Genomic DNA, 27,821 nt, shown 5'->3' with positions numbered 1-27,821 from the left:
ATTTCCAGTGAGAAACATGCTGTCTTCACTTAGGAGAGGAGTCCAGAGATAGAGAGCTTCATCACATGGTGCAACGACAATTACCTGAAGCTCAATATCTAGCTGAAATACACAAGGCTGAATGTAGTGGAAAACTACGAGAAATCTGCTCATTCATTGCTCCTTTTGAGGTGAATATTTCTGATGATGATACCAGCTGCTCCAAGAAACCTCAAATGACATTATATCAATAGTAAATCACAAGTCATATCCGTAACCTGTTTATTGAAGATAGAATTAAACATAGAACAACAGGACTATGTACAAATCATCAGTACTCAGATCAAATATATCTTCAATTCATAATAATTTGTAAGTTTCCTAACTTGGACTGTATCTCTCTAGTTTGTAACATTTTTGTTGGTAATTAACTTTTTGAGATGACAAATCATATTTATCATACAGTGATCGTCACTTACAGATACAGATACATACACATTGCTCATTAAGGCTGCTGCTTCCACTCAGTGTGTAGTTTGTAGGTCCATCCCATTAAGTTTCCACACATTCATCAACACATTTTAGACCATATCACTTAGACATGCTTTTTGCTATCGCCAGCATTCTCAGAGGTAAAACATCCTCCACCCATTCTCCATCACACTGTAACATCCTCTGCCATAAATTTACTTCTTCTGTCGTTGAATCCATCCAAGCCACTTCCACCCCGTAACTCTTCCCTGCACAGAAAGGCACAGGAATGATTTCATGTCAAACACTTTGAATTGAACTGAATGATGAAGGTAATTGTTGAGTCATGTTAGAATGATCCTCATCATGATGGGAGTGTGAGTGGATATTCTGTAACATCTCTAGAGGACACAAATGTGTAAACAAGGCTGCCACATGTCAGGTTTGTTCATTATCTCAACAGCATATCCAAAATCAGATCGCACATTACACCCACAATCCTCGACGCCAGAGCAGTCAGCACCTTGGTGTTGACCTTCACGCTGATTTGTTTGTGTGGGAGGTTAAATAAACTGGAATCAACCGAGCAACATTGTCAAGGCTTGCAGTGAAATCACTGGTGAGCAGCAGCTTGTGACATTTGTAGCAGGCAAATCACACACAAAGCTAAATCCTGCTCTCTGGTCACACTTAAAAGGTTCTAATAATTAGGTGCCGCATGCTTAAGATTTCATTTCATGCAGTCAGTGTTTCTAATACACCATAAACTGCCTCTTGGTTCCCTGCACAGCTTAGCACCTTAGGTTAACCCTGTTCTTATTATTGCAGGTTTTCCTTGCTTTAATTACATGAACCTTCTATTGTATTCTATACTGCAAATATAGCACCATCTATTATATCTTCTTATCTTATTGTGTTTTTAGTGGGTTAGTTTTTTGCTGTCTTGCTGCAAAGAAAATTGTCTCATGTGAGACAACAGAGATCTGAACTGAACTAAGTGTATCCAAATTCAGATCACATTTAAATACCATTTAGAAATGAGTTCAATCTTATATCTGAAAAGCATCCAGACTCCAGTAACGTGTTGAAAGGACAATCAGTGGAGGAGGAGTCTCACCTGTCCCCAGCCCGAGCCTCAGACCGCCTATGAAGTGGTTGCTCAGGCGGTCGTGATCCCACACTGTGATCTCCACACAGGCCTCCCTCAGGTCGTCCGGCCGGAAGCCGTCGTACACCATGGTGTGGTTGAACATCGGGTTGGCCGTCCTTTTCACCACCCGTGTCTTCTGTCGGCTTTTCCGGCTTGTGTCAGGTAGTACGTTGCTGCAGGCAGAAAGAAGGATGCAGTTAAAATGAGTTACTCATCTGGACAGACATGACAAAACTAAGCCAGGTATGGAAACACAAAGTGTTCAAACAAACTGAAAAAACAATCACATGAATAAATACAGACAAAATATTTCATATAACAATGAAACCGTGACATAACCCATTCAGACATTTTTAAACTCATTTCTGCTTCCTCTCACACTAACAAAGTTTACTGCAGGTCATTTGGATTTATATTATATTTATATATGTCATTTATTTATGTTCAGGTCCTCTTTCCAAAGTCTGTTTTTGCTTCATGATGACAGTCTGACCTGCAGTAAACTCTCTGACTGTGATAAAACAACACTTCATATGAATGAATTGCATTGTAAAAACGTATTGGAATATTTCACAGTTTACAGTTCTATTACATATTGTTTCAGTATTATTTTAGTATTTTTTCATGATTATTTATTTCATAGTGTTTGAACTATTCGTTGAATTTTGAACTGGTCAGTGACCTGCCAGCAAGCAGGACATCCTACCATTTCACAAACGGGTCGATAATAACTCCTCTGACTGGAGGAAGATTCTTGCAGTCTTTCACCCAAATCTGCACCTCACCAGTCTCTGTCCTGGAGGCTGTCTGACCTGTGGATGTAGTCAGACCGCAATAAGTGACAAAACTGAAAGGAAAGAAGTGCTAAAAAAGTGAGGGGTCCTCGGCTCACTGTGGGACATCTGTGGCAGGAATCTCAGGGCGACTCTCATCTGTCCTCTGCTGTCTGTCACATGTGAGGGAGACAATGTTGAGGTTTGTCCTGAGGCCTAAAGGATTGAGCTGAGGTGAGTACATGTGGGATAGAATCACTTCAGTCATTCACACAGAATGTGTACAGAAATGAAGCCTGCACCTTATCTTTTAATGCATATTCATTTATCTGTGTGTTGCTGAAGTCCCACTCTGACAAATCCAGATCCACCTCGCCCAGGAAACTGTTCCGCCCAAAAGTGTCATTGTGCCACACCGAGATGTTCAAATTCTGGGTTTTCAACACCTCCATTGTGATTTTAAACTATGGAAGGAGAAGAAGGCAACAAATGTGTTTGTAACATGTGGAATACATGATGAGAAGTCAGCAAAGGATGAACTCTGGAGTTCTTACCCTGAGGATTTCATTGTAGGTGGGGTTTAGTGTCTTCTTTTTCACAGTGGTTTTTCTCTTTCCCAACTTTGTTTTGTCAGGAAGAAGGTAACATTTCACATACCTGTAAAAAGAGTTATTTCTATCCTGAGCTGCAACATGCAGTATAGAGTAACATATTAGAACGTCTTCAGATGACAGCAGGAGGCTTCTGTTTGACAACTCTTTGAAAAGAGGATGACACATTTCAGCCTCTTTTCTGATCTCCCAGTGCCATTTCTCCAGCTTTTATATCAGAAATATCACTGCATATGACAGATATGACATCTGTTCTACCTTTAACATTTTGATCATACGGTAAATAAGAAGCACTTACGGGTCAGAGCGGCTCTTCTTGCTGTCAGCCATGGCCAGATCCCTGCAGTGTACCACAAAGATATGAAACTCTCCAAGTTTCTGGATGTAGTTCACAGCGAACTGGATACTTCCCTGGACTTCAATGTCACCAAAGTCTGCAGGGTAAATGCTGCTGATGCTGCCGCTGACCTGCCCATTCATAAATTACACAAAACAGAGAAAACACCATCCACTCTGGCTTTAACTCTAAAGAGAAACTAATTAGACTGATATGTAACCATTGACTGCCTTTCTTTTGCTTCAACAAACTCTATGGCAGCTATTAACAACTACAGTGACTCTGCCAAATGTTGCCATTCTGTATATACGTCCCCTTTTTCCATTCTATTCTTGTAGCTTAGTGACTGTCAGGACCTTTAAAACCTAAATCCCACATGAAGCATTATTTAAATTATTTTAAAGGATCAGTCTGATGTTATTCTTTATATTTCTTATGGTCAACAAATTTCTTCAAAAAAGAAACAAAAATGAGCAAAACCTAACCTGTTTGAGTAACATTCACTGAAAACTACAGTGGGCACAGTGGTTTAGGATATTGCACCTTTTTAAAACACAGGACATGTTTCAAAAACATTCAAAGGGAAAAGAGAAATAGACTAATTAGGAAACTAATTAGACTAATTAAGAAGTGTGTATTTTGATCAAGAATGCAGTGAGCTGCACATGGACATACAGATGACATGGAGGCCATTCCTGAGGAGAGACTTATGTTCGATGTGGAGCTGCCTGTGTTTCTTCTCCGGCCCAAGTTGGTCTCAAAAGTGCTGTCACTATCTGTCTGATAATAATGGAAAATCATGAAGGATAGTTAGAAACACAAAGGAGCAAACCATTCACACATCTATTATATGAGAAGTTTAAGTGTGTAAGTTCACTAACTACAGTGCAGATGCTGAGCACAGGATATCATACTTATGCTGTGAGCTCAGTGTACAAGATAGAGTCGGTGATTTACCTCGTCCTGCTGAAGAATAGGCACTGACATGCTGGTTTTCATCCGCCTCGAGCTGGACAGGCTAAAGGCTGATAAGGGAAGTGAAGAAACTGGAAGAAGGATATGACTTTGACTGTTACTATATAATGAGTATTTCTGAAATTTAAAGGTGTGCTGATTAAAGACAGGACCACATGTTGTTTACCGTCATCCATACTTTGATTCATTTGTTCTCTTGAGTTAGTTTGGGTCCTCTCTTCTCCTAAGAATATAGAGGGTCATAAGACTATTATAGTAATATAGTATTATTTACATACCACCATCTCATATAACATACAATAAAGCCTTTTGAAGAAGTACAATATGTGAAGAAGACAGAGTTCTGCTACTTGTTTGTGAGGTGAGGTCGTCCAGACTTTTGGAGGAGGACATGTTCCTTGTAGATGATCCTTTCTGAGCTGACATGATGGGACTAGAATTATCATCATAACCTGCCACAAATGGAACATGAATAAAAGACAAGTAGAACATTGCTCCTTTATCTTTGGTCAAATATTTCTGTCCAATGTAATGCTTAGAAAATTAATTTAGGATGTGGAAAATATGCTACTGCAAATGCTAAGAAGACTGAGTGTTTCCATTCTATTTTGATGAATTAACAAGAGTACTGTTGTTGTTAGCACCATTTTAAATCTTTATAGTAATGAGAAGCTGCTTATTACAAACCACATACTGCACTGCATTAGCAGCTCTTAAGCTGTACAACAAGACATTTAGCTCAACTACAGCTACATTCAGCCAAAAACTAAACTCAATTATTTTCTACTGGTTAACAGGCAGCTAAAATTTAAACATTTGCTCTACAATTTTGTACGATACACTTGAGGAGGAAATATTGAAAAAATAAAGGTCAGTGAACACAGCAGATTGTGCAAAAGAATTACAGCACAAGAATTTTGAAATTGAGGAATTTGTCCAGGCGGATATACTAACTCAGTCAAATCAAAGTCACTGTAATGTTAATATGTTAACTTGATGTGATTTGATTAAAGAAAACATCACTGTGGTTTCCTTTTCTCAATCATTGTCTTGAAGAAATGTAAATGGAGAGAGAATTCAAAGCTCACTGCCTGAACTTGCATGAGACAGGGACCAGGCCCTGGTTGTTGTATCCTGGCTGAAGTTTCCATCTTTATTTTGCACAATCCAGGAACTGATTCCAGGAGGATTCCCCTCAGTGGGATTGCCACTCTGGTTCCCCACAAAGTCTCTGAGGGCATTTTGTGGTCTGTGTACCACATCGCTCTCTGAGACAGCAGCTTTCTCTTGGTGAAAAGAAGGAACATGGGCCTTCTCCTGTGGCCCGAGGTAGTGCTGATAATCCTGAGGGATGAAAGATCTGGCAAGACGTGTAAAGGTCCCCAACTTCTTCTCTGAGGCTTTATTGGATTGTGGTGAAGTACAGCTTGGATTATCCACATTACCAAAATGAGTTCCTCTGTCCTCTAGATATATAGGAGGAGGACAAGAAGTCATGTCTGTGCTAGGTTTAATATCTGTCAGCACTGCCTGCTTTGCTTCATGAGAGGGACTCTTCCTCTGTCTTGGCATTGGTGTTGGCTTCGCTTGGTGCTCTTCAGTTTGGGGGTCGATGTTTATTGGAAAGGTCTTTAAGGGAGAGCCTTCCAGTCTGGATCTCTTAGGACTGGAGGATTCTCTAGGAAGGACCCTTGGATGGCAGGTCTTAGATGGACTCCTTCTGACTTCATTATCTTGGGATTTACTTGGACTGAGGGGTCTTTCTTGAGCCTCTATATCAGCCTTGGCTTGGTATTGGTGACATGTTGACTGTACATCCCCAGTACTACCAGAACTCTTTAGCTGTGGCCTGTCTGATTTCAAGACAGTAGATTTGGTTTTGTATGGAGATGTTTGTGCCTCTCCCTCAGACTTCCCTCTGCTATCTAAGGAAGTTGTCAGATCACACTGAGGGGAAACCAAATTGTCACTGAGTATTGAACTGCTTGAGGCTTCCCTTACTCTTGCAGAAATTACTCTGGGTCCTGTACATTCCTTGTCCCAGAAATGCTTAAGCTCACTGATCTTGGCTGGCAAGTCCTCTTGAGGACTGGAACTGGACTGCCTGGGAAGGGGAATTGGAATATCTCCCTCTTGCTTTTGGATGTCAAGTGCTACAGAAGAAGGTACAGGAGGGATTACATTTTCCAGTGGCTCAGAAATTTGCAAATCTGTCACTGAACCTGTTAAAGAGTCATCTGTCTCTTCATAGATGAGGACTGGATTTGCTCTATACGTGCCATCTTCTTCAGATAAACCTACCAAGAGGCTACAGCCAGTCTGTGGTGCCAAACTCTTTTCTTGGGCTCTGACGGCAGTATGCTCAGTTGTTTGAGGTGAGATTTTGTTGTTTATGTTCTCTACATCAGAGGTAGTCTGGGGGCCATACAAAGCTTCTATTCCTGTCTTGGAGACATCTCTGTGCCTTGCCTCTTCTCTGGTAAATATTATTTTGGGACTACTGTTTTCTTTCTCCCAGAAAGCTTTCAGATTGGATAGTGTCTTTGGAAGCTGACCAACTCTGCCTTCTGTTGCCTGTTGTTGAAAGTCTGCTTTTACTGAAGTCACTGTTTCTTTAAAAGGAGTGTTCTGCAGTGCTGTCAGCTGTAGTGTTCTGACCTCTATCATCTCAGAGGGTTTAGCTTCTGCCTTGACACTGGCAGGTTTGTCCATGGTCGCATGTGCAGCACCATATGGGGAATTCTGGGTGTTGCCTGGTTCTTTCTGCTTAGATATCTTCATATCTTGTTTCTGTGCACTCTGTACTTCAGCAAGTTTATCTTTCTCTCTTCTAAAAAATCCAAGCAGTCTCTGTTTAGGCTTTGGTGAAACAGCATGAAATGAACCCTTTGAGGTGCCATTGGTTGACAGCTTAGTATCTGAGGTGGCCTCAACAGAAATGTCAGTGCTTTGTTCAGACAACTTGATGGTGTCTATGGCCTCAGCCTGGCAGTGATAGTCCTCTTCAAGCTCTGTCTCCAGGTGACCAGGCTTACCTGATTCCTGCTCAGCAGAAATGAGTCCAGGCACTGCTGGCCTTAGGAGCTCTGAATGACAATGCTCAGAGACATCTGCAAAGACAGCAACCACATGTTGGATCACTCATGTACATTATATCTGCTAAACAGTACACAGCATAGTTAAAGTGGCCTTTTCTGGATGTATCACTGTTGAATGAAGTAAGGCACCTCTTTTTAAAGGTCACTATATGTTTACTATCAGGATTTGAAAATGTGATTTTGGTGTCCTTCAAAGGTAGTACAAAAAACAAACTAACAAAAAATGCAAATAGCAATACACATACTAGTAGATCTGACCAAGAGACACTGAAATGAAATGGATGAAAAACTTTGAGTGTACCAGTTGTCTCAGTTTTCTGCAGACATTATTGCCTTTGGAATAAATTTAAATATGCTATGAAACACAAACAAATCCACACATCTTGGCTTAAGACTCAGCTTCTGTTAGGTATTCAATGCACAATTTATCAGTCTACCAGAAGGTGCATTACAATACTTTGATAAGCTATGAGCTCTGATTATGCATCAAATAGAATTAGCAGATTATTAAGACTGCACTTACGCCCCAGTCATGTACTTTGGGATTAGCAATGCCACACTTCATTTCACAGAAATATAATAAGAGCAGTAAAGAAGTTCAACCCATGGAATGAGACATTAATGGAGAAATTGCAGCGATAGACTCCCCATAACGCCAAAGCAACCAGCCTCTATAAGAAATTATACATAAATGCACATATTGCACTGCATGAAAGACCATGCACAAGCAGGATGAATGTTAACATTATGTTTTGTAAATGGAATCAGAATCATTGTTCATTATTTTGACTTATTGATTGGATGTTTGGTTAACTCACTGGTTTTAGATACAACTCTTACCATCAATGACCTGCTGTTTGCCAGCTTCTTGATCTTGGAGGTACACTTCATTTTCGCAATTGAGTTCACCATGCTGAGAATCCACCTGACTCTGGCGGAGGAAAGACCTACATGTGCCAGCATTAGTACTGACAGCGCTCTCAAGGTCACTATTATTTTCTGCCTCAGAGGGAGCAATGGAGTCAATATCCAGCAAAATGTGCTCTCCCAGCTCCTTCCCATCCTGCCACTCCACTTTGCTCCGACCGACCGTGTTGCTGAACCTCACCTGCTTCCTGTCTATCCAGGTCTCAGTCAGAGAATCTAGGCTAACTGGACTCTGTGGGTCCAGGTGGGAGAACAGGAAGTCTGTGGAGCTAGAATTGGACAAGCGCTTAAGGATGCCACGTGGAGCAGCAGTGTTACTCTGCCTGCCTCCTGGCCCGTCTACCTCAGGAAAACAGTCTTGAGAACTGGTGCTGACTGCTCTGATTTCAAGCTTTGGCATGGGAACTGAAGCATTCTGGGAGACCATGCCATGATTAAGGGCTTGTTTAAGGTCACTAGCAAAAGAAGTGCCGCTGTCAGATGATGGTAAAGGCTCTGAAAGACAAACAAATGAACACCATTTTAACCAACAACATATTAGCTGTGTGTTTTTGTCTTGAGGGTAACTCTGCAGGTGAGTTTCACTTCTTACATTATATAACTGCAGCCTTTAGTCAGGGGTGGAAAGTCTAGTCTAGTTGTGGCTCTGTCTCATGTTTCAGATGTCTTTTACTTGTTATTTTACTGCAGAACCAGTATATTATATATCATATATTCTTTAGTATGCAGTATTTTGTTGATATTACCGAGTGTCTCTGTACCCCTACTTAAGTAACATTTTGAAGGCAGGATTTTCAACTGTAATGGCCTATTTTTGCATTACAGTATTGGTACTTTTACTTAAGTAAAGGATCTGAATACTTCTTGCACCACTGTCTCTTACAAATTTAGCCTGGCTATTTAGAGGAGTGCACTCAAGTCCACTGCACTGTGGAACGCCAGGCACTTTTTTGGCAGAGTTCGTTTGTTTTCTGTATGAGTTGAGAGTGACCTTGAGTGTCTTAGGAAGTGCTTTACACATAAAACCCACTACTATTTAATTAAAAATAAAGCTCTTAAACTATGAATTCACCATTCTAAAGAAAACTGTGCCTTGTACATTAAGAAAAGCTTTTTGTTATGTCTTGCACTAGTGATTGAGGGGCACAATCTGCCCTAATTTTTAAAATATCAATTCTGTCATTAATATTTCAGACAACACCCCCCTTAGTTAATGCACAACACAACACAACAATTATACTGTTATATGATACCAACTGACCGATTGTGCCTTGTTTAAGCTTTCAGTATCTGCATTGGCTGTTCCTTCTTATCTTTAACTTCTCCCACAAAAACATTGTTTTCATAGCTCCTGTGAAATATTTCCAGCAGGCACAAGTCATGCAGTACAGATTAAGGCTTTGGAATGCATTTCTGTGTAATCCCCAAGCTAGTCTGGCAGCCTGGTGCATTTGGACTTCCCTTCACTTTGACAACCCCTGGGAAGATCTGTGGTCCCAGCTCATTGGCTCATTTCATAGTGACTGGAAGAAAACACACTTACAAATATTTCCATGAATACAAAAACTTGCATGTGAACTTTGATTCAATTCTAAGTGTTGTCTCTGTTATATACACTTTGCAAATTGCTGTTCCTGAGCTATTAAATATTTTTAACCAGCACTGTTGACAACGAAGGACATGAGTGGAATTGTACACTTTCACGCTTTCCTGTACCACAGTGTAGAAATGTCTTTTCTGAGATAGCAACACGCGCTAAAATTGTTAGAAATGATAAGCCAGTACATGCTGTCCACTGCCATGCAACCACTGCTCATGCCAAACATGCTGCTCACAGGAAAGGCTGCAACAGCTGGATGTCAAACTGACTGCAAGAACCAGACTTACTTTGGCTTGTAATGTAACTGCTTTCATGATTTGTCCATCAAGCATGCCACTCAATTCAAAACACAAGACATGGTACATATATCATTAGATCACAGTGGATAAAGTAATCCACCTACACTGCCAATTTTCAAAATAGCACAAGCTGTGTTTATATAAAGACTCACTCTCAGTCAGTGTCTGGGTTTGATCCGCTGCTCCATCCAATAATTCACTCTCCTTTTCTTCAGCAGTGTGACATTCAATGAGCTCACTGTTGAATGGATTTTTTCTTTGCTTTAAAAAAAAAAAAGGATTGATACATGTAACACCTGTAACACAATGAAGCATGGACTCACACACTCAACTTTTTATATTATTTTGTTTCTCTAGACAGGATCCTACCTTTGTGGGTGACTGTAAAACCGGTCTAGGCGTATCTTGTGGTGTTTCATAAGCATTGTGGTTTTGATACCTATTAGAATAAACAGATTACAAGATAATAAGTTCAATCATTTCTGAGGATAGGATGTGCAACTTCACACTTTCTCTGTCTTTCAAAAAAGATTTAAAAAGTTAATTACACTCCCTTCTATACAGCAGACACATTTTAGTCAGTGACCAGTGAAATCTAATTACCTGAACAATGCCTGTTTTCTTTTTGTCACAGCAAATAGCTGTGCAAGCTGCCACAAAACTTCTCATCAACGTGTTTCAGGACAAGTAATTACAGCAATATAAAGTTGCTTTTATTGACAGTTGAGTCCTCACTGCCAAAGGCCCTGCAGAATGTCTATGATAATTGTAAGCATGATCACTCCTCAGGAGCAGTGGAAAACATGAACATGTGAGGCTTGACCTTCTAAGACGATTACTGAGAACTATGAGACCAACTAAGCACAACGCCACTCACCAGAATTCTACTCTGCTAGTGCAGCATGTGATGGTGCTCATAACAGACACACACCATATTTTTGCTTCTACTATGTGAACTTCATTCAGTTTTCCCCTAATCCTAATTAAAGCTGCAGGTTTTTTCTTACATCCTATACGTATGTCATTAGCAAAATACCATTTGACAGGTGAATACTCTTTCTGCATACAGACATTAACCTGCAACAGAAACAAGCTCTAAACACAACGCTGCTGAACTTGTTAGCAAACAGCTGCTAATGTAAACATCCAGCAGACACAAAGCAGCAATAACACTCACTCTCCATCACTCTCTCTCTCATGTCTGTCTCATGTTTTCTGTGGGTTCATCACTACAAGCCATACCTTTCACATACATTTAGTCATTTAATCCTTTGTTAATAAGGCAATATTGGAACCAGGGTGATTGTATTTTGGATTATTAACGTCAATCTGCAAAGCAACTAGTATCTGAAATGATCAAATACATGTGGAGGAGTAGAAATATAAAGTAGCAGAAAATGGAATTACCCAAATACCTCACTTAAGTAAGTGTACTTAGTTACTTCTAACAAATGATATAAATGGGTGACCTCCTTTTGCTGACTACTTCCTGCTTTGGCTCTCTGTACTCACCTGTCATGGCTGAGCTGTGAGCTGGTGTGAGGCTCCTGAAGGACTCCACAGAGCACAGGTGGGACAAACACTTCTTTATTTTCACTGCTGACAAAACTGGGCTTCTCAGGCAATATCTTGGAGAGCTCCACTGCAACACACAAGACACAGCGACTATTAATGAAGGTTAACCATTCATTGTAATATACACTGTTCATATTCATTACAACACGGAAACTTTAACCTTTATTTAAAACAGGGAAGGCCATAGAGAGAGAAAGTCTAAGGCCAATAGCCTCTGACTGTGGACGAACATCACCAAAGTCATAGCCACAGTTTGCTTTCTGCAGTTTTGACTAATAATACTACTAATACTAATAAGTCTTGTCTCTATAACAAAATGCCAGTTTTCATTTTAAGTACTTAGTGAGTTCCATAATATGTTTTTAAAGTGCAACTTGCAAGAAACCAAGGCATTTATAACAGGATACTCTTTCAACTGGATTCCCATTAAGAGCACTATTCATTTCAGTGGTACTATGAGTCAGTTTTCTAGAGAACAGCATGTATTTTGATTACTCTGTGTTTAGCAGTAATTTAAGATAAATCAAAGTTTACAGTGCAGTACAGAAATCAAAAAGCACATTTTGAACCACCTGGGCAACAGAGTGCGCTGTTGTATATAGAATGGCGTAGTCCGCATGCAGATGAATTGTGCTGTTTTTCATCTTATTCACTTGTGAAATTGTAAAAAAGTGGTCCCAGAATAGAACCCTGTGGTACACCTTTGTTAACATACAAAGGTGGACTGGTAGCCATCGGCCACGACAGCCTGTCCAATCCAACAGAATCCAGGCGTGGAATCCAAGAATTTGATGATCAACAGCATCGGAAGCCTTCAGTAAGTCAATAAAAAGGGCAACACAATCCTACTTGCTATCTAATGCACCAGCACCACCATTCAAGACTTTCAATACTGCCGTCACAGTACTATGCTCTGGTCTAAACCTGACTGATTTTAAGAGAAGATTAGACAGTGCTCTCACCTGATTTTATATCACACTACTGCTCTCACACTACATGAAGGTCTAGAAGGTAGGCTGTCTTTCACAGGTTTATTTGATATTTCTGTGTTGGTGTTGTTCCCACATCATAATTTGCTCCAGGACCATCATTGCAACTGACCAAAAAGAAATAAAGTCTGCATGGCAACAGGTCACGGTGGATGAATGGGTCAAGCACAGGATTTCAGCTGGGAGACTGGAGTTTGTGCCCTGGGTAGAACTAATTGTTATTTTTAGACACTTATTAGACACTTATTTTCAGTTTATTTTTTATTGTCAGGTTTCTGTCACAGTTTGGTTACATTTAGGCAACAAAACTACTTGGTTAAGTTCAGGAAAAGATCATGGTTTGGGTCCAGAAGTGTTAGAAAATTCTCCCATGTCCATGTTTTCACAAAGCTTTGACATCAAGCATGACTGGTCAGATGGAGCAACATAATTATGATGTTGTAGGAACAACATCAACATGGTAATATCACATTGTGTGCCTTCCACAAGTCAGGGATGCTTTCAGTTACCACAGTCAGATTGAAATTATAAGATGAGCATTCTACTAAAAATAGAGCTTGCCTCTAACTGACCAGCCCCCACAGACTTTTTAGCATCAATAGAGGTAAGAGCATTAAACTTTTCAAGATTTGCAAAATGCTTCAGTGAAAAGATCTGAGTGCCAAGCTTGTTTGCCCAGCAAGGTGCACTATAATTAGAGCCAGAGGGAGGAGATCAGGTCTTTTCAAATATATAACCTGGATAAACAAAGTGTGTATTGAAGTACTTTGTTAGTTTCTTAGAAGGCGCATGCTTGTCTGGTTTAATGGAATTAAATGTTTTCATAAAAAAAGAAAAAAAAAAGCCTAAGGCCAAGCTTCTGTCAGTGATGTCAGTCATTGGGTCATTGTAATTTCATGTCATGGCTGAATGCTACTGGGCAGTGGTTACTAAAGTCAAAGAGAAAACAGCACTACATTTATACTGCTGTGGTCTATTGCCTAAGATAATATTTAAGAGTATGACCTTTTGTGTATTTTTTTACTCTGGGTTGACTGGGGAAGGGTTGACTGGGGAAGGAAATTCAGCTGCATGAGACTGAATTTGATGCAGAGATTTCTGAAATTTATAAAAAAAAACGCCATTTAACCAGTTAATGTTCTTATCACCCAGGATAAGAAGTAATAGTAAGAAAATAAAAAGTCCAATAAAGTTTAAGATGAAGTCATCCTTTTTTAACCAGTGGAATTTCTCGCAATGATGTCATTCATTCCAAACTTCTGTTAGAACAGTTTTGAGAATGGAATTCAAATCAGTAAGAGTTGGAATCAGCTCAATTAGGTCAACCTTGGCACCAGAAAGACAGTAGGTGATAGCACCCAGGTGGGTTAAATACCTACTATCTATACCTGCTAATCACTTACTATCAAAACTTCCACATTGCTGCATAGACCACAGCTGTTTTAAATCATGCGATCAAGGCCATCCAGCAAATAGTAACAGATGACAGCCAACTTGAAATTAAGAATGACACAAGACCGAGATGACTGATGACTGAAATGTTTTACCTTGTTAAAACATAGAATTAGATAATCAGGATCTAAACGTGTTTTTTTTTGTGTGTGTGTGTGTGTGTGTGTGTGTGTGTGTGTGTGTGTGTGTGTGTGTGTGACACATTTTGTTCACTTCAAGAGAACATAGTCTTATGCAGTTATATGAGGAAAGATCTGTGGTGTGAATTTCAAAAAAATTGAGATCTAGAGGGACAAGTGGCCCCTGGGAGTGGCAGAATTTAAGTGGGAGCTTCCTGAGCCGACCCATAGTATCACTGTTATCGTACTCTACCAGGACACTCACAGTCCTTGAATCTATGGCAGCAGCAAGAAAGACTGAACATGAATCATCATGGAACACTGGTTTCAGATCCACCACAAATCCTACTACAGACACAGTCATGTTAAATGTATTGAAAATATGGACACTAACAGCTTCCTCCAACACCGATTTGTTAATATTACAACACAGGGAATACTCACCTGGCAAATATTTTGATGTTAAAGCTTTGCTAATGGTTTTGTTCAGGCAAGTAAAACTATTTCAGCAAGCTGATACAAATGATGTGAAGAAGGGGTTGGAATCGTGCCCTGGATCAGATGATGAATCAGCTGAGTTTATCGCCTGTGAGCAGAGACTGGGCAAAGGTGTGTCAAAGGGTTTTGGATATAGAAGACTCACATATAGTCAGTGGTTTATGTGTGTGTCTCATGGAGGCCCTGATGATGTCGGAGCCATGGATGCGATCCTGATGGCGAAGCTGCTTGGTCTCATAGAACCATTCTCCAGACATGTACCTCAGCTGGCCCCTGTCACTGACAGTCCTCTGCAGGTTCCTGAGTACAGAGTCAGGAAGTGGGGACATGTATAGGCACTATTTCATTAATCAGAACATTAATTCCTAAATGTTATTATATGAAAATGAAGAATTTAATTGCATTTTTTTTTCCAAAAATTCTTCAGCAAAACCCCCACATAAGCCTGTGCTGTTGTGAAAAGCAGAATAAATGTGACACAAGGAACTCACTGGATTCGCTGCTCCTCAGCCTTCTTCAGCTCAGCATCTCTTCTCAGCACAGCCAGGATGGTCTCCTGCTCCTCCTCAGTCAGGAAACTCAGATCGATCATGGTGACTGCTGTCACTCGCTGTGTCCTCAGCTTTCCACTGCTTTGAATTTGTGCCTAGTGGCTGAACATGCTGTTGTTCTGTCCTCACAAGTCAAGTGAGTGTCAGTGGTTTACACAGCCTGGGCGACCTGTACTTTATCCATTGTGTAAAATGATCATATTGAGATGGGGATTAAGGCTTTTACTCTTCTGGAGCTTTGCTAGTTTTTGATATGTTTCGCTTCAGCTGGGGTTGTTTGACCCTCTCTAGACCGGTTTGAATCTGAAAGAAAACAGAAAAAATTGTAGAGTCTCAAAAGATTAACAGATTGATGAACAGGCAATCAAAAGCAAATTAATCAGCAACAATTTTGATAATTCATTACTTAAATCAGTTTTTAAACAAGTATGTTAAAAGTTCCCTAGTTCCAGTTTCTTGAGAGTGAATATTTGCTGGTTCTCCCAGTCTTCTGTGATAAAACAAAAACAAACAAAAAAACAAAATTGTGATGTGTTTTTTTCATTTCAGAGAGCAAACAATTTATCGAGAAAATAATCAGCGGATTGATTGGTAATGAAAATCCTAAATTTAATAAGCCTCAGTCACACCTTGCAATCATGTCACCATTGTTAAATGATAATGCAACATTGACAGCTTTCACATACTTAGTGGTTGTTAATTATGAAGATGTTAAATGTATTGTTAGTCTTGATATGCAGTGGTAGTTGATTAGTAAGGTGCACTGTAATAAACTGTACAACAGGGTAGCGACTTCCTCAGGAGCACAAAACCAAATGTAGAATGAATCAGATGATGACGAGTAACACATGCAGGAAATCAAGACATCATCTAAGGAAACCTGACACAGTAAAACCTATTCAATAATGCACAAAGTGCACGATAAAACATGTATGGGCACATCCTGTTAGAGTACAGCGCAACACTCTACACAACTTGATAAAACAAGCTCCTTTGCCTTGACATGTAATGCTCCCTCACTGTTGACGATTCTCAGTAAAAACACTCCTTTCTTTCTCTCTCCTTCCTCCCACTGATTACCTGTCTGTCATGCCTGTCTGCCACACAACCACAAAATAAGTGTCTATCTGAAAGTCTTGTGCATATGACACTGATGACAGTGTTACGTTACACATGCTACAGTAATGTCACAAAGAAGGATAAATAATAGATGTTTGACTGTCCAGCTAACAGTGAAACAACAACATGCATCTCTTTTATTGAGATTATCTCAACAGAGCTGCTGCTTTTCCCTTAAAAGAAGACAAAATCTCTCTGCCTGCATGTTCCAAAAATGGTTCTCCACCAATGTTCACTCACGTCCAGGAGTACTGTTGGAATTTGGTGCAAATTTCACTTGTTTGAGTGTTTGAGGTTCACACTAAATGTTCTGATCAAAGAAAGAAGTAATGTCATTCTCTGTGGAGAAAATAGTAGTTATGTAATTGGTTTTAGAAATAGTTGTGGTCACACAAGCTGCCATTGTTTATTCATTATCCACGTTAGGAAAGTTGTAATCACTTCTTATTCTGGAGGAGACGGCTTCATGGAAACTGAGCTGTGAGAAGCCCTGAATAACATGGCTTTTCCTGAGTGAGGTGATGCAGGTTTAAATGGGAAAAACAGAGTTCTTTATCTTTACAAAGAAGAATGCTGCAGGTCCTGATTCTCTAAAAGGGTAAACATCTAGCTGAGGGATAGAGGACTCATTTCCTTGTTGCTGTAGACCTATTTCCTCATCACTGTCAGACTTCCTTGAGAAAACTGAAGATTTAGAAAGCTACGTCATTCTGTTTTGCAAATATTTAATATATCAAATTTATAAGCTAACTTCTTCCTGGTACCTACCCTTAGCTCCTCTGTCTCTACAGCATCAAAGACTCAAAGCTGTGGTGACATAAATTCTTGTTTTTTTTTTTGTTTTTTTTAATTCATTTCAAGCTAATTTGCACTGACTGAAGACAAAGTTGAAATGAAGCATTAAAAAGCAAATAACAACAGTGATCTAAGGTTACTTGTCTGAAACACAACCAAACGTCCTCCATCACTCACTCAAGCCAGTTCATCTCACCTTTGGTACAAGACTGTAATTGTGATTTCATAGTGCAGCTCAAAGAGGATACATTAATGTAAAGAACTGTTAACAATCATCATCATCAATCATTGTTGTTATCATTAATCATTTTCATAGAATGAAAACTTGACATACAGACAGATGTTTATCCACTGCAGACTTCTAGATGTAAGGTCACTTTCATAGCTTTAACTTCAGTAGAGAAACAATGCTTATGTTGTCTTGTATATTCTCTGAATCTAACTTCATCCCGTGAACAGAGGGCTGCGGCTCATAATATGATCAGTTAATATGACTTGATATATGAATGTCTGCATAATCAGGTACTGTGAGAGTCAAAACATCAAACTGCACTGTTCAACTGGATTACACGGATAACATGGATTTGAATGTCAGAATGAGCTTTTAAGCAACCGTTTGTGTTCTTCTGCAGAACAATGGATAAATAAAAGTTGGCTGTTAAAAGGCCATTCCAACTGTTTGCAGAGGGAGTTTCCTCATGAATTTGACAGCAGATTCCATTAGGAGTTTCAACGTGACTTTGATAAACTGAGTTTATTCAGTTACATTACCAGCTGACAATAACAGAATGTAAAGTTTCGATGTTGTGATGTAAACAGCTGAAACTTTTGGCTACTCTGATCAACATCAACTGCCCATTTGAGAAACAATGACCCCCTTCAAATTGCACTGACATCTCACTTCTTCTTCAAGAACAGCCTACAGAGGAAAGTTCAAGAAAAGACAGTATTTTCCAAGTATTGAGTTAGTAAGCAGTCAGCTCACCTCTCGCTGTTGCTCCTTGCTGAGTGACAACTAAACTGCAACTGGTTCCAGAGCTGCTGCAGGTGGGAGGAGCTGCCCACACACAGCAGCAGGAGGCAGCAGAGAGCAGCTGGAAGCTCTGCCTCCAGGATGCTTCACTGAGCCACAGAGCAGCAGATTACAGCCAGCCTTGCTGAACACTACAGGCTCTCAGTGACCTTTCTGTAGCACTGAGACATTTTAATGTATTCTTCTATACTACTGTAAATTTACCTTTATTGTAAAGTCTTGTGTTTGGGTTTTAGGCTGCTTTCTTCTTCCCAGTGCCTTGAGAATACAGTGTCTGCTCTGTGAAAGTGTGAGCCATCATTGTGAATAGCATCATATCAGCTATTCCAGTAGACAAGTAAATAAAGGTGGAAACTTTGAAGAAGGACAATTGCTTCAAGAACTCATTGACATTCAGAGGACTGTCAGTGAACAGAAGCAAATATACATAGTTATGGTGAGAAGAACTTTACAAACACAAATAAACTGTGCAGAATGAAACAATGTGTGGCTCCCAGAGCTGTTAAAATCATGCACATATAGCAGTTTGTCATATATAATGATTTTAGAGGGAAGATCTGACTATATAGGGATTTTGCCACATCAACCAAATCAGAATAATAACAGCAGTTAAATCATTAATTCTAAAAGATTAAAGACTAACAGAGAACATGAAAAAAAATACATATTTAAAGCATATTTTTATTCTAACTATGAATCAAGTGACAGCGTGAAAATAATGTGACAAAGTGATGGTGCTGCTCATTGTAATGAACCAACAGTGAATAACCAGCCGAAGCTGCAGCTCCCTTCATCTTTGCAGAGCTTTATAACCAGTTTCAGCTCATTGTTTATCTGTCTGGCTGCAACTTGATGTGTTGGTTCACTCTCACTGCTCTCAAAGTGCTGTTTTCAGCAAATAAACACTAAAAAAACTACACCAGCTGCTCAGCACCAAACAGCAGACCTGCACAGAGACAAGCTGGTGAACTCAGTGCAGCATTTAGCAGCTTCAGACTGAGTGCTGGACTTAGATGATTCAACTGCTGCATGTACGAATGACAAGTTCACAATGTCAGCTAAAAGGTGATGATATGTCAGTGTTGTTTTCATAACTTGTTTCTATTGGCCAACAAAATCAATTATATCAATTGATTAACAAATCAGTCAATGAATAAACAGAACAGAGCAACAACAAAAGCAATAAGAAAGCAACATAAAACCAGGAGCACACGTCATAAAGCCAGCAATCACCAGCTGCACCTGCAGACCACAAGGTGGCAGAAGAGCTCCATTCTTCACAAATTCACTGATTGACTGTTCAACCTGCACACACTGACGGACTGATTGATTCAGTGTTATTCATATGACATGCCATTTTCCAGCATTTAACATGACAAATCCATCAATCTATTACAAAGAAATAATGAATGATATAAATCAAATATCATATCAAGACCCAATGAAGTTCTTGTACCTGGAAGAAGCTGGAGGATTGGTAATACATTTTCAAGATATTTGACTGACACTACAGGAGGAACACCAACAGATATTTCAAAGACACATTTGATTGTCCTTACTGCTGCTTTAACACTTTTTAAGGAAGCAACATTATTTCTCAATATCATTTTGCAACTGATTCTTTTGTAAGTTCCCTGTTCACCAGCTCGTTTGGTGTCGACCCACCATGACAGAGTTGGGCACAGTGAAATCTTGGTGTGACAGTTTCCACTAGGCTATCTCTGCATTGGTCTATCCTGAATCTTACTGCCCTTTGATGAAAGCCGTAACAGTTGGTCTACTGTGAGGCAGCACTTTGATGATGTACTTTCTACCTTCAGACACAGACTGTTCGTTTTTATCTTGGACACCAAAGTCTACCACCTACGTCACTGAGGATGATTGTCCATTTCATGTCCACAGTGGCTCACAGTGACAGGATGGATGAGGGGGATGCCACAGAGTGTCCGGAAGAGGCTGAGACTGAGGCTCCATCTCTGCACCTCAGGACCTTTGGGTGCTGCTTAGCAGAAGGAGAAGGAAAGAGATTTTCTTCATGGCTGTGTAAAGGAAGGCCTCAGTTCAACAGTGAGGCTTTTATTAACTCGCCAATTAATTCTATCATGAAAGTCAGTGTCTCACACAAACACACACTTGCATCTTTCTACTGCTGCATCCAAAATAAGGGGAAGTGGGAGCACAACAAAGGATCGTCTCATTGCTGGTAGAGAGGCCTTGCCAAGCAGGATGTAGCTTTTCTATCAAGGTCTTTCTGTGTATGTGTGTGGCACATGGATGAGCTACTGCACCTGTGGGTTCAGCAGCAGCAGCCTCCATAATGATGAGGGGTGGGACTCCGGCAGACCATGGGCCAAGGGCCTATCACAACTTGGCTAATCCATTGCTCACTTTACTCAAATTCAACTATCAATGCTTCCTGAATGATGTTATTAAGAGTAAACTCCACAGATAAAGGTCAGTTAACTCACCATATTTTGTACTACTCCACTAATTAAATGACTATGAAAGCAGTGGTATATTGTCTTCTGTGGCTTTGAGGGAGAATTGTTAAGTCTGAGGAAAAAACCCTGGAGATGTCATAGTAGTGTCATCAGGATTATCTCAGTTTGGGCTCAAACACAACATTATAACAAAAAGCCTGGTGTTAACTGGAGGATAAGTGGGTGTTACCATGTGGGGACACTAGCAAAAAATATGATATTGTTTGGATTATAGGAAATGTAGAGTTCAATGTCTTTGCAGCTGGACTCATACTAGTGACAAAAAGTAAGGCTATGTCAGGCTCTGCTGCTTTGATTTTGACCTTTCTTTTGAAAGTCTCACAACTTCCTCAATACTATACACCCATCCATACACACATTCATACAGTGGTGGCAAGGTGCCAGCTGCTCATCACAAGCAACAACCTTTCACCCTCACACACTGATGGCACAGCAGTGGGAGCAATTTGGGGTTCAGTGTCTTGCCCAAGTAAAAGTCAGATCAGCTTGTGGGGAAAAAGGACAAAAGCCTATATTTCAAGCACAGAAGTCTCCAACTAACGATGACATCACTTGAAATCTAATAGTTATTATCAGACTGCATTCTACAGTCTACATTCCTGCTCTCAAATAGACAGCTGAGAGAATACCCCTATTACACAATAAAGCAACTGATGAAAAGCACTGTTCCCTGTCACTACAACCCCTCCTCCAGGGTGATTCAAAGAAGTGTCCCCATCAACCACCCTGCCTTTACTCACCACCACTCGACCCCTGAGATCCCACGCTTCATGACGATGCTTCATATATATGGAGTTCAAGCCTTCTGTTACCAACCTCAATAAATCAGTTTGTTACACTTCCACTTGAACTCTCGTTATCAGTACACTCAGTACTAATCAGCCCCCAAACCATTTTTTTTTTCCTTTGGTAAATAAATATGGACTCAATGTGTGGAAGCTTGCACTTTATTGAAAAAAAATCAAACAAAAATATCATCTGCAGGGACAATGCAGAAAATATGCTCAGTTAATGAATCAAGGGCCACTTTTATGCTCAGACCATCTTTCATACCTGCACCCGCCCATTCCTGTGATTGGCAGGATAAGTTCTATATACACAAAGCACCGATCAACAGTGCTCTATTCTCCTGCACAGCTAGACTACCCCGACCCTGTTTCCACCCATCTGTTACCAGTCTGACCTGAACCTACACCCAGTGCCTCCCATGCCCCTGCATTGTCCTAACGCCCCTGTGCTTGCCTATGGAAACACGATCTGAGCATGAAAGGGACCCTGCACATTCAGGTTGGAAAAGGGCAGCCAGCAGATTTGTTAAATGTAAGAATAAATGGCATGCCAAAAGCGTCATAAGCATAATGCAGATTCCTTTCCAATGCAAGACTGCCTCAATCACAAAATGTAGTGCTTTTGCTGATGCGAAAAATGTTCCCACGCCAAATTCAGAAAAATCAACCCCACCAATTTGAAGGTGTTAATGGATTATTACGTTCATACACATCTTCAATGTGACCCCTCCAGTCACAGATAACTGTACAAGGCATCATCCGAGTACAGAGAATATTTCGTGCCCAAACAGCAAAAACATGTCATCTCTTTATATTAACTATTTTTAAAAAAAAAAAATCATCTCAATCACTCAAAATCCAATTCTACAATCAGTCTTACCTATGTATAAACCTGAAGACCATCCGCAAGGTGGAGGCCAGTGACTAGTTACACTTACATTTTTTTAATGTCATCCTCTCTGTAGGTAATCATAAATAAATACAAACAATACACAAGGAATGTCTACTGCAAACAATACATAAAAAAAAAGAAAGAAAACAAAAATGTGTGGTACGAAGAGGAGTTTGCAATTATTTTCCTAATCTGGGGATGCTTTAAGAAGGTAATCATGATTGCTAATTAAAAGAAGTGACTCTCGCAGCCTCGCCTGGAGAAAGAGGAACAAAAAAAGACAACTCAAACAGTGTGACAACAACCCAGGTACATAATGTCAGTGATGTCAGAAGCTCTCCCTGTGAGTGCTGTGTTTCTCTTAGTCCAGGACACAGTAGGGGCTGATCTCTGTCCACATGGTGTTGAATGGCAGAACACAGTCTTCTTCTCCTTCAATGACTTAGACATGACTAGACGGGCACAACGTCCACTGTGATGCCTCTCTGGGATGGCCAGAGTGGCTCCCAGTCACCATGATTTTATTCAAGTCTTATTTGGGCCTTTCATTCTCAGAAAGAGGTGAGTTCATTAGAGGCAAACTGCAGGTTTGCTTGGACAGCTGACTTTGTCATCTTCAAACAGGAAAGACTCCCCTCCTCTCAGGTTACATAAACTGCATCTGGTAAGACAAAAAAAGCAACAATGTCAACTTTCATTTGGAACACAGAAAATAGTTGCAGACCCAGTAACGCAAGACCAGTATCCAGGCTGCTAATGCGTCTCCAATCAGCACTGCTTGTGCATAAAAATATTTATACTGTGAGTCTCTGAGGGTTAAAATATGTCTGTGATATCATCACATCTGTACTTGTTATTTTAGACTGTACTTGTTATATTTCATTTATATTCAATTTTCATATTCCAGTTTATATTTTAATTCATGCAACTACCGTCACAGTGCTTATTGTTGTATATTATATATACCTACGTTAACTGTCTTTTGTTGCATTCAGTGTTGCATTTTAGTGTGTTTAGTTACTCCGTTATTCTTCACCTTATTCATGCTATATTATTCTAATTGTGCCTTGCACTTTGTTGCATTTAGTTGTGTGTTTTATCTATCCTCTTACTCGTACTACTTCTACACTTTGTATCGCAACTGCTGCACAGCAGTTTCCCTCGGGATAATAAAGCTTCTTGAATCTTGAATCAATAGCAGCCCTTTTTTTTTGCAGATGGTAAATCAGACATTCTGATTTTGTCCTTGCTATGTATTACTATTGACAGCTATTTAACTTGCATATGGTCATAGTAAGAGTTATATCAAAACACATGCCTGTGTGAAACTGCAAGTTTGATTCTCAAACTCATTCAATCCTTATTCAGCAGGAGATAAGACGTGTGCAGAGCGTGCAAAGCAAGCAGCTGCAGAGTGGAGTGTAATAGCATCTCACAGCAAAGTGTTGTGACTGGCACCCAAATCAGCCACTTAATGTCCTGTTCTGCCTAAACAAGGTAGAATTAAACATTCACTTTGTTGGCACACTCTGGATCTGGAGTTGCAATTAAGCACACACAGAAGATGAGCTATGCTTATGAGGAAGGTTACAGTCTCCTAATCCTCCCCAAAGATCTGATGTTTTCGTCTAATTGATGAATTCACAAAGCCTGTTTCCATTGCAATTTGTCGCATTTTGTTTTTATCGATACTATCGAGACTTTTCCACCTTAGCCAACTGTGTTACAACCTTCTCTCAAAATTTCAACCGTTGTTTGGTGCACAAGTTGAAAATGTAAATAAAAACAGGTGGATGGAAACACGTTTACTGAAGTTTGCATGGAAACACAGTGTAAAGTGTGGTTTGAGTAGAGAGAGAAATCTGTATATCTTTGGCTCTAATGGCACTGCCTCTGTCTGTAGTCACAACTCCGAAGACTCACTCAACATAGTACAGCACACCCACAGCACTGATTGCTTACATGTGATGAGGAATAGCCTATCAAAACTGAAGGCTTCTGTGCCACAGATGGGCACAGAGAGCGGAGCTGCTCCAGCGAGAGGAGCTGCGAGTTGCAGGGAAGACAGCAGATTCTACTGAAGCCGCAACAAATATCACTATGGTTCTATGAGGACACGCAAGCCCAGTTACCCTATTCGCCACTGAAAATGTTCCAAATCAGAGCTTATACAGGATTTCACTCAATGGGTGAAAGAGGTGGCTTTTAAATCACTTGCTGTTCCCAAACCCAACCATTGTGCTTCAGAGTAAAACACAGCACACATCTGCGATGTCTTTCACTGAAACTCTGCATCGAGATTTAGTGAATTATTACTATCAAAAGTAACAGCGGAAGTAAAACTATGTCACACTATGATGGTTACATTTTGCAATTAACCCACGGTTCACATGCATGCTGCACCTTAGGGCGGATCCGTATGGATTATGGATCAACTACATTTGGTTACACCACTAAGTGGAACACATTTCTGTCTCACCTCAGAAAAAGTCCCATGTCACAGAAAGATTACTGGCACACTACACGCACCTTAATTTAAAGCTCTTTCATTGTCTGAGTTTGATTTAACCTGGAAGTGGACAACAGAGCTGTGGGGACGATCGTGTATTATGGGAGAATGAAACAAGCCTTTCTCTGGGTCAGACAGGCTGGGTCACTGAGCTCAGGCGTGGAAGGGGTGGGATGCACACATCCATTACCTGTGCACCTGGATTGGCGCCAAAGGGGTTGGCTGGCCTTATCGCAGGCTGGCTGTACATCATAGCTGGCTGTGTCATCACCATGGAGCCCATGTGAGGAGGCTGATGGAAGAGAAAAGAAAACACAGCATGGATGAATTATATTGCCTAAACCAAAAAACAAACAGAACCTCCCAAAATAAGGTTCTGGAGGTAGCTGCTGTCATTTCCATCTGCTCTAAAAAAAACTGTAGCAGTGAGGGAAACTATCCAGTTTCAGTGATGGCAACATGATTGAGCATCATCACTTATCACCCAAATATAACCCTGTTGCTGCTATCGTCTTTAAAGGACTCAATTCAGCCTGTTGTGCTGCCTGGAATCATCTTTCAATAAGGATTTATTCCCACTAGGATAACATGTCAAAGTATCAACACTCATCTTCAATGATAAAATTGATAAAACGCACACTGATGGATGCCATCTGTTCTGCTCTGCTTTCAGAATGCATGAAGTCATTGCACACTACGCTACAGACCAATGAATATATAAGGAAATGTTGTAGCTTGCAGAGACTGTTTGTGTGACAGGAAGTGGAATCCTGCTGAATACAGTCCCAGCTGACTTACCATTGCATATGCCATCATGCCTGTCGGTGTAGTTGCAGGGAAGGCCATGACAGATGGAGCCTGAGGTGACACAAAAAACAAGATGATTCCTTCAACAGAATCAGGACACGGCTCACATTTAGTCACTTCAGCATACGTTTAATTTGAGTGACTGAAACGAACCTTGAGCAATCTATTATGCAACGACAATGCAATGACATGATGAAGGCTTCAGATTTATTTATTCGCTAGCAATTTCAATTAATTTCATATTCAACCTCTGTTAACAGTCAAAACAGTGCTTAGCAGGAGGAATTGTTTCTGTTAAAAGAGCAGTGACATGACAAAGCTCACCTTGTTCGGACTTGCTAAGCTTACTGATGCTTTTCACTCCATTAAAAAGTAAATTCATCATATGTCTGCATAGTTTTCATTGTAAATCATGCATGCAGCTTGAATGGCAGCATCAAGGAAGATGTTTATGCCACGAGACACTTCTAAAGTTGAAAGTGTATAAAATGTTACCAAAAGATTGCTTTGAAACAAGGAAATGACAGACAGTAAAAAGGACGGTGTGTTGAACCCTGGGGGTAGAAGTTGGTTTGAAGGCAGGTGCAGAGCTCCTTATGGAAAGAGATTAGAGAGAAAAATGTGCAGACCCTATCTCTGAGCACTTCTTGCTTCTCCAACAGCCCCTGCAGTGATAACAAACCCAGATTTGTCTAACACCCAGCCCTCTCGGGAAGGATACGTTTCATTAACTATTCAGTCATTGGCAAGGGAGGTGCAAGTGAGTCAGATGTGACACTGGTGCCAAAATTGGTGCTTTCATCACAGACTGTGCTTGTTTCGTTGCTCTGTGAGCTCTCCATCAGAATTCCTCCTCACTGGCAGTGTTTGGTTTGTTTCAAAGACATCTCACTTAGTGTTCTTCAGAGAGGCAATACTGACATAAGGCTTGTTTTTTGACATGCTATTAGGGATTATCCTTTGAGGTCTGATGGATGTGGTGTGCATCTGCTTCTTAGTGTATCAGCATTCTTCAACTGACCAATTCTTCTGGCTTCATCAAAGAGCACACATCAGCTTTGGATCATCATCTGACATTTTGCCACATCGTCAATGACTTGTGTGCTGTCAGCATGATCACAAGCACTGAGACTACAATAAAAATCTCTTTTGAGCATTTGACCAAAGTGAGACTACAGAGAGTGAACATTTAACATGAAAACACTTACAAAAAACCGGTGAGATGAAGGGTTGAGAGAATGACATGAGAAACAGCTTCTAACTGATCCAAACGACTTACTACAGTACATACAACACAGTTCTTTTTCCACATTAGTCTATAAAGGCATCTGGTTTTTACAATGTTGATGGTGGGTAACATCAGCCAACCACAATGGGAGAAGTCTTTTTCATTCTTCTCCATTTACATTTTACAAGAGGCAACAATCACACCTGGATGGGCATGAAACTGTCCAGGCTGAACCTTTACTTGTTGGATTTTGGATCTTATCAGTAGCTGTTTCGGTGGTTTATTCCAGACTGTAACAAAGGAGCTTTCTGAGTATAACTGAATTCACTTCATTGTTCTGACGGGCATTTTCTCTAATAATTCAGAAAAACAACTAAAACCCAGGGGGAAGCAGACAACATTTCAGTGCAATAAAAGCACACAGTCTGTGATCAATCTGCAGTCATGTGAAACAGTAACGGAAAGATGGAAATGAGCCAAAGCTCCAGACCCACCTCAGCTGTCATTTCAACAGTCATTCAATAGCACATCATAGGTATACACGAGAGGTTGTGGCAATTATGACACCAGTTAAAGAGAGTTAAAAAAACACTTAGGAGCCAAGATAGCATGGCAAATACACAATTGAGGAAAGGCTGAAGGCCATCCAGGAAAGCCTGAGTTCCACAATCTCTCATGACACTGGCAAATCTGCATGAAGGGGAAGGGCAGGGAAAGCTTGACTGGGCATTCCCTGACAGAAGAA

At 40.3% G+C, this 27,821-nt stretch overlaps 2 protein-coding genes across 20 annotated transcripts in view; both read right to left on the bottom strand.

Annotated features, from left to right (window-relative positions):
* Nucleotides 1-247: 247 nt before the first annotated feature.
* Nucleotides 248-27,821, bottom strand: sytl2a (synaptotagmin-like 2a). 8 transcript variants are annotated; one of them, XM_070982667.1, is made up of 18 exons: nucleotides 15,345-15,606; nucleotides 14,999-15,153; nucleotides 11,733-11,862; nucleotides 10,590-10,659; nucleotides 10,373-10,481; nucleotides 8,235-8,816; nucleotides 5,385-7,406; nucleotides 4,647-4,748; nucleotides 4,463-4,519; nucleotides 4,279-4,367; nucleotides 3,997-4,101; nucleotides 3,283-3,452; nucleotides 2,928-3,030; nucleotides 2,676-2,837; nucleotides 2,493-2,589; nucleotides 2,307-2,412; nucleotides 1,568-1,773; nucleotides 248-719 (listed from the first exon to the last, which is right to left on the bottom strand). In XM_070982667.1, the coding sequence occupies exons 1-18, from the start codon at nucleotides 15,443-15,445 to the stop codon at nucleotides 571-573; spliced, it is 4,515 nt and encodes a 1,504-aa protein (XP_070838768.1). In that variant the 5' UTR covers nucleotides 15,446-15,606; the 3' UTR covers nucleotides 248-570. The 8 variants fall into 8 exon arrangements, with proteins under 8 accessions (XP_070838768.1, XP_070838773.1, XP_070838769.1 ...); XM_070982672.1 differs by having other exon boundaries at nucleotides 7,332-7,406; XM_070982668.1 differs by lacking the exon at nucleotides 8,235-8,816.
* Nucleotides 21,784-27,821, bottom strand: part of picalma (phosphatidylinositol binding clathrin assembly protein a) — a 37,644-nt gene continuing 31,606 nt past the window's right edge. For all 12 annotated transcript variants that reach the window (XM_070982676.1, XM_070982681.1, XM_070982679.1 and 9 more), the window contains 3 exons: nucleotides 25,840-25,899; nucleotides 25,232-25,333; nucleotides 21,784-23,193 (listed from right to left, as the gene is read on the bottom strand). In XM_070982676.1, the coding sequence (XP_070838777.1) occupies nucleotides 23,179-23,193; nucleotides 25,232-25,333; nucleotides 25,840-25,899 (177 nt within the window). In that variant the 3' untranslated portion in view covers nucleotides 21,784-23,178. The remainder of the gene's footprint in view (nucleotides 23,194-25,231; nucleotides 25,334-25,839; nucleotides 25,900-27,821) is intronic.

The sequence above is a fragment of the Chaetodon trifascialis genome, chromosome 16 (genome assembly GCF_039877785.1).
Source record: "Chaetodon trifascialis isolate fChaTrf1 chromosome 16, fChaTrf1.hap1, whole genome shotgun sequence".
NCBI classification, from domain to species: Eukaryota; Metazoa; Chordata; class Actinopteri; order Chaetodontiformes; family Chaetodontidae; genus Chaetodon; species Chaetodon trifascialis.
This window is presented reverse-complemented; position numbering and strand designations above follow the sequence as displayed.

Coding starts and splice junctions, on each gene's coding strand:
- sytl2a (XM_070982667.1), bottom strand. CDS start 15,445: ATGATCGATCTGAGTTTCCTGACTGAGGAGGAGCAGGAGACCATCCTG. Junction 4,520..4,646: donor CGACCTCACCTCACAAACAA/GTAGCAGAACTC, acceptor CTATATTCTTAG/GAGAAGAGAGGACCCAAACT. Junction 2,590..2,675: donor AATATGCATTAAAAGATAAG/GTGCAGGCTTCA, acceptor TCAATCCTTTAG/GCCTCAGGACAAACCTCAAC.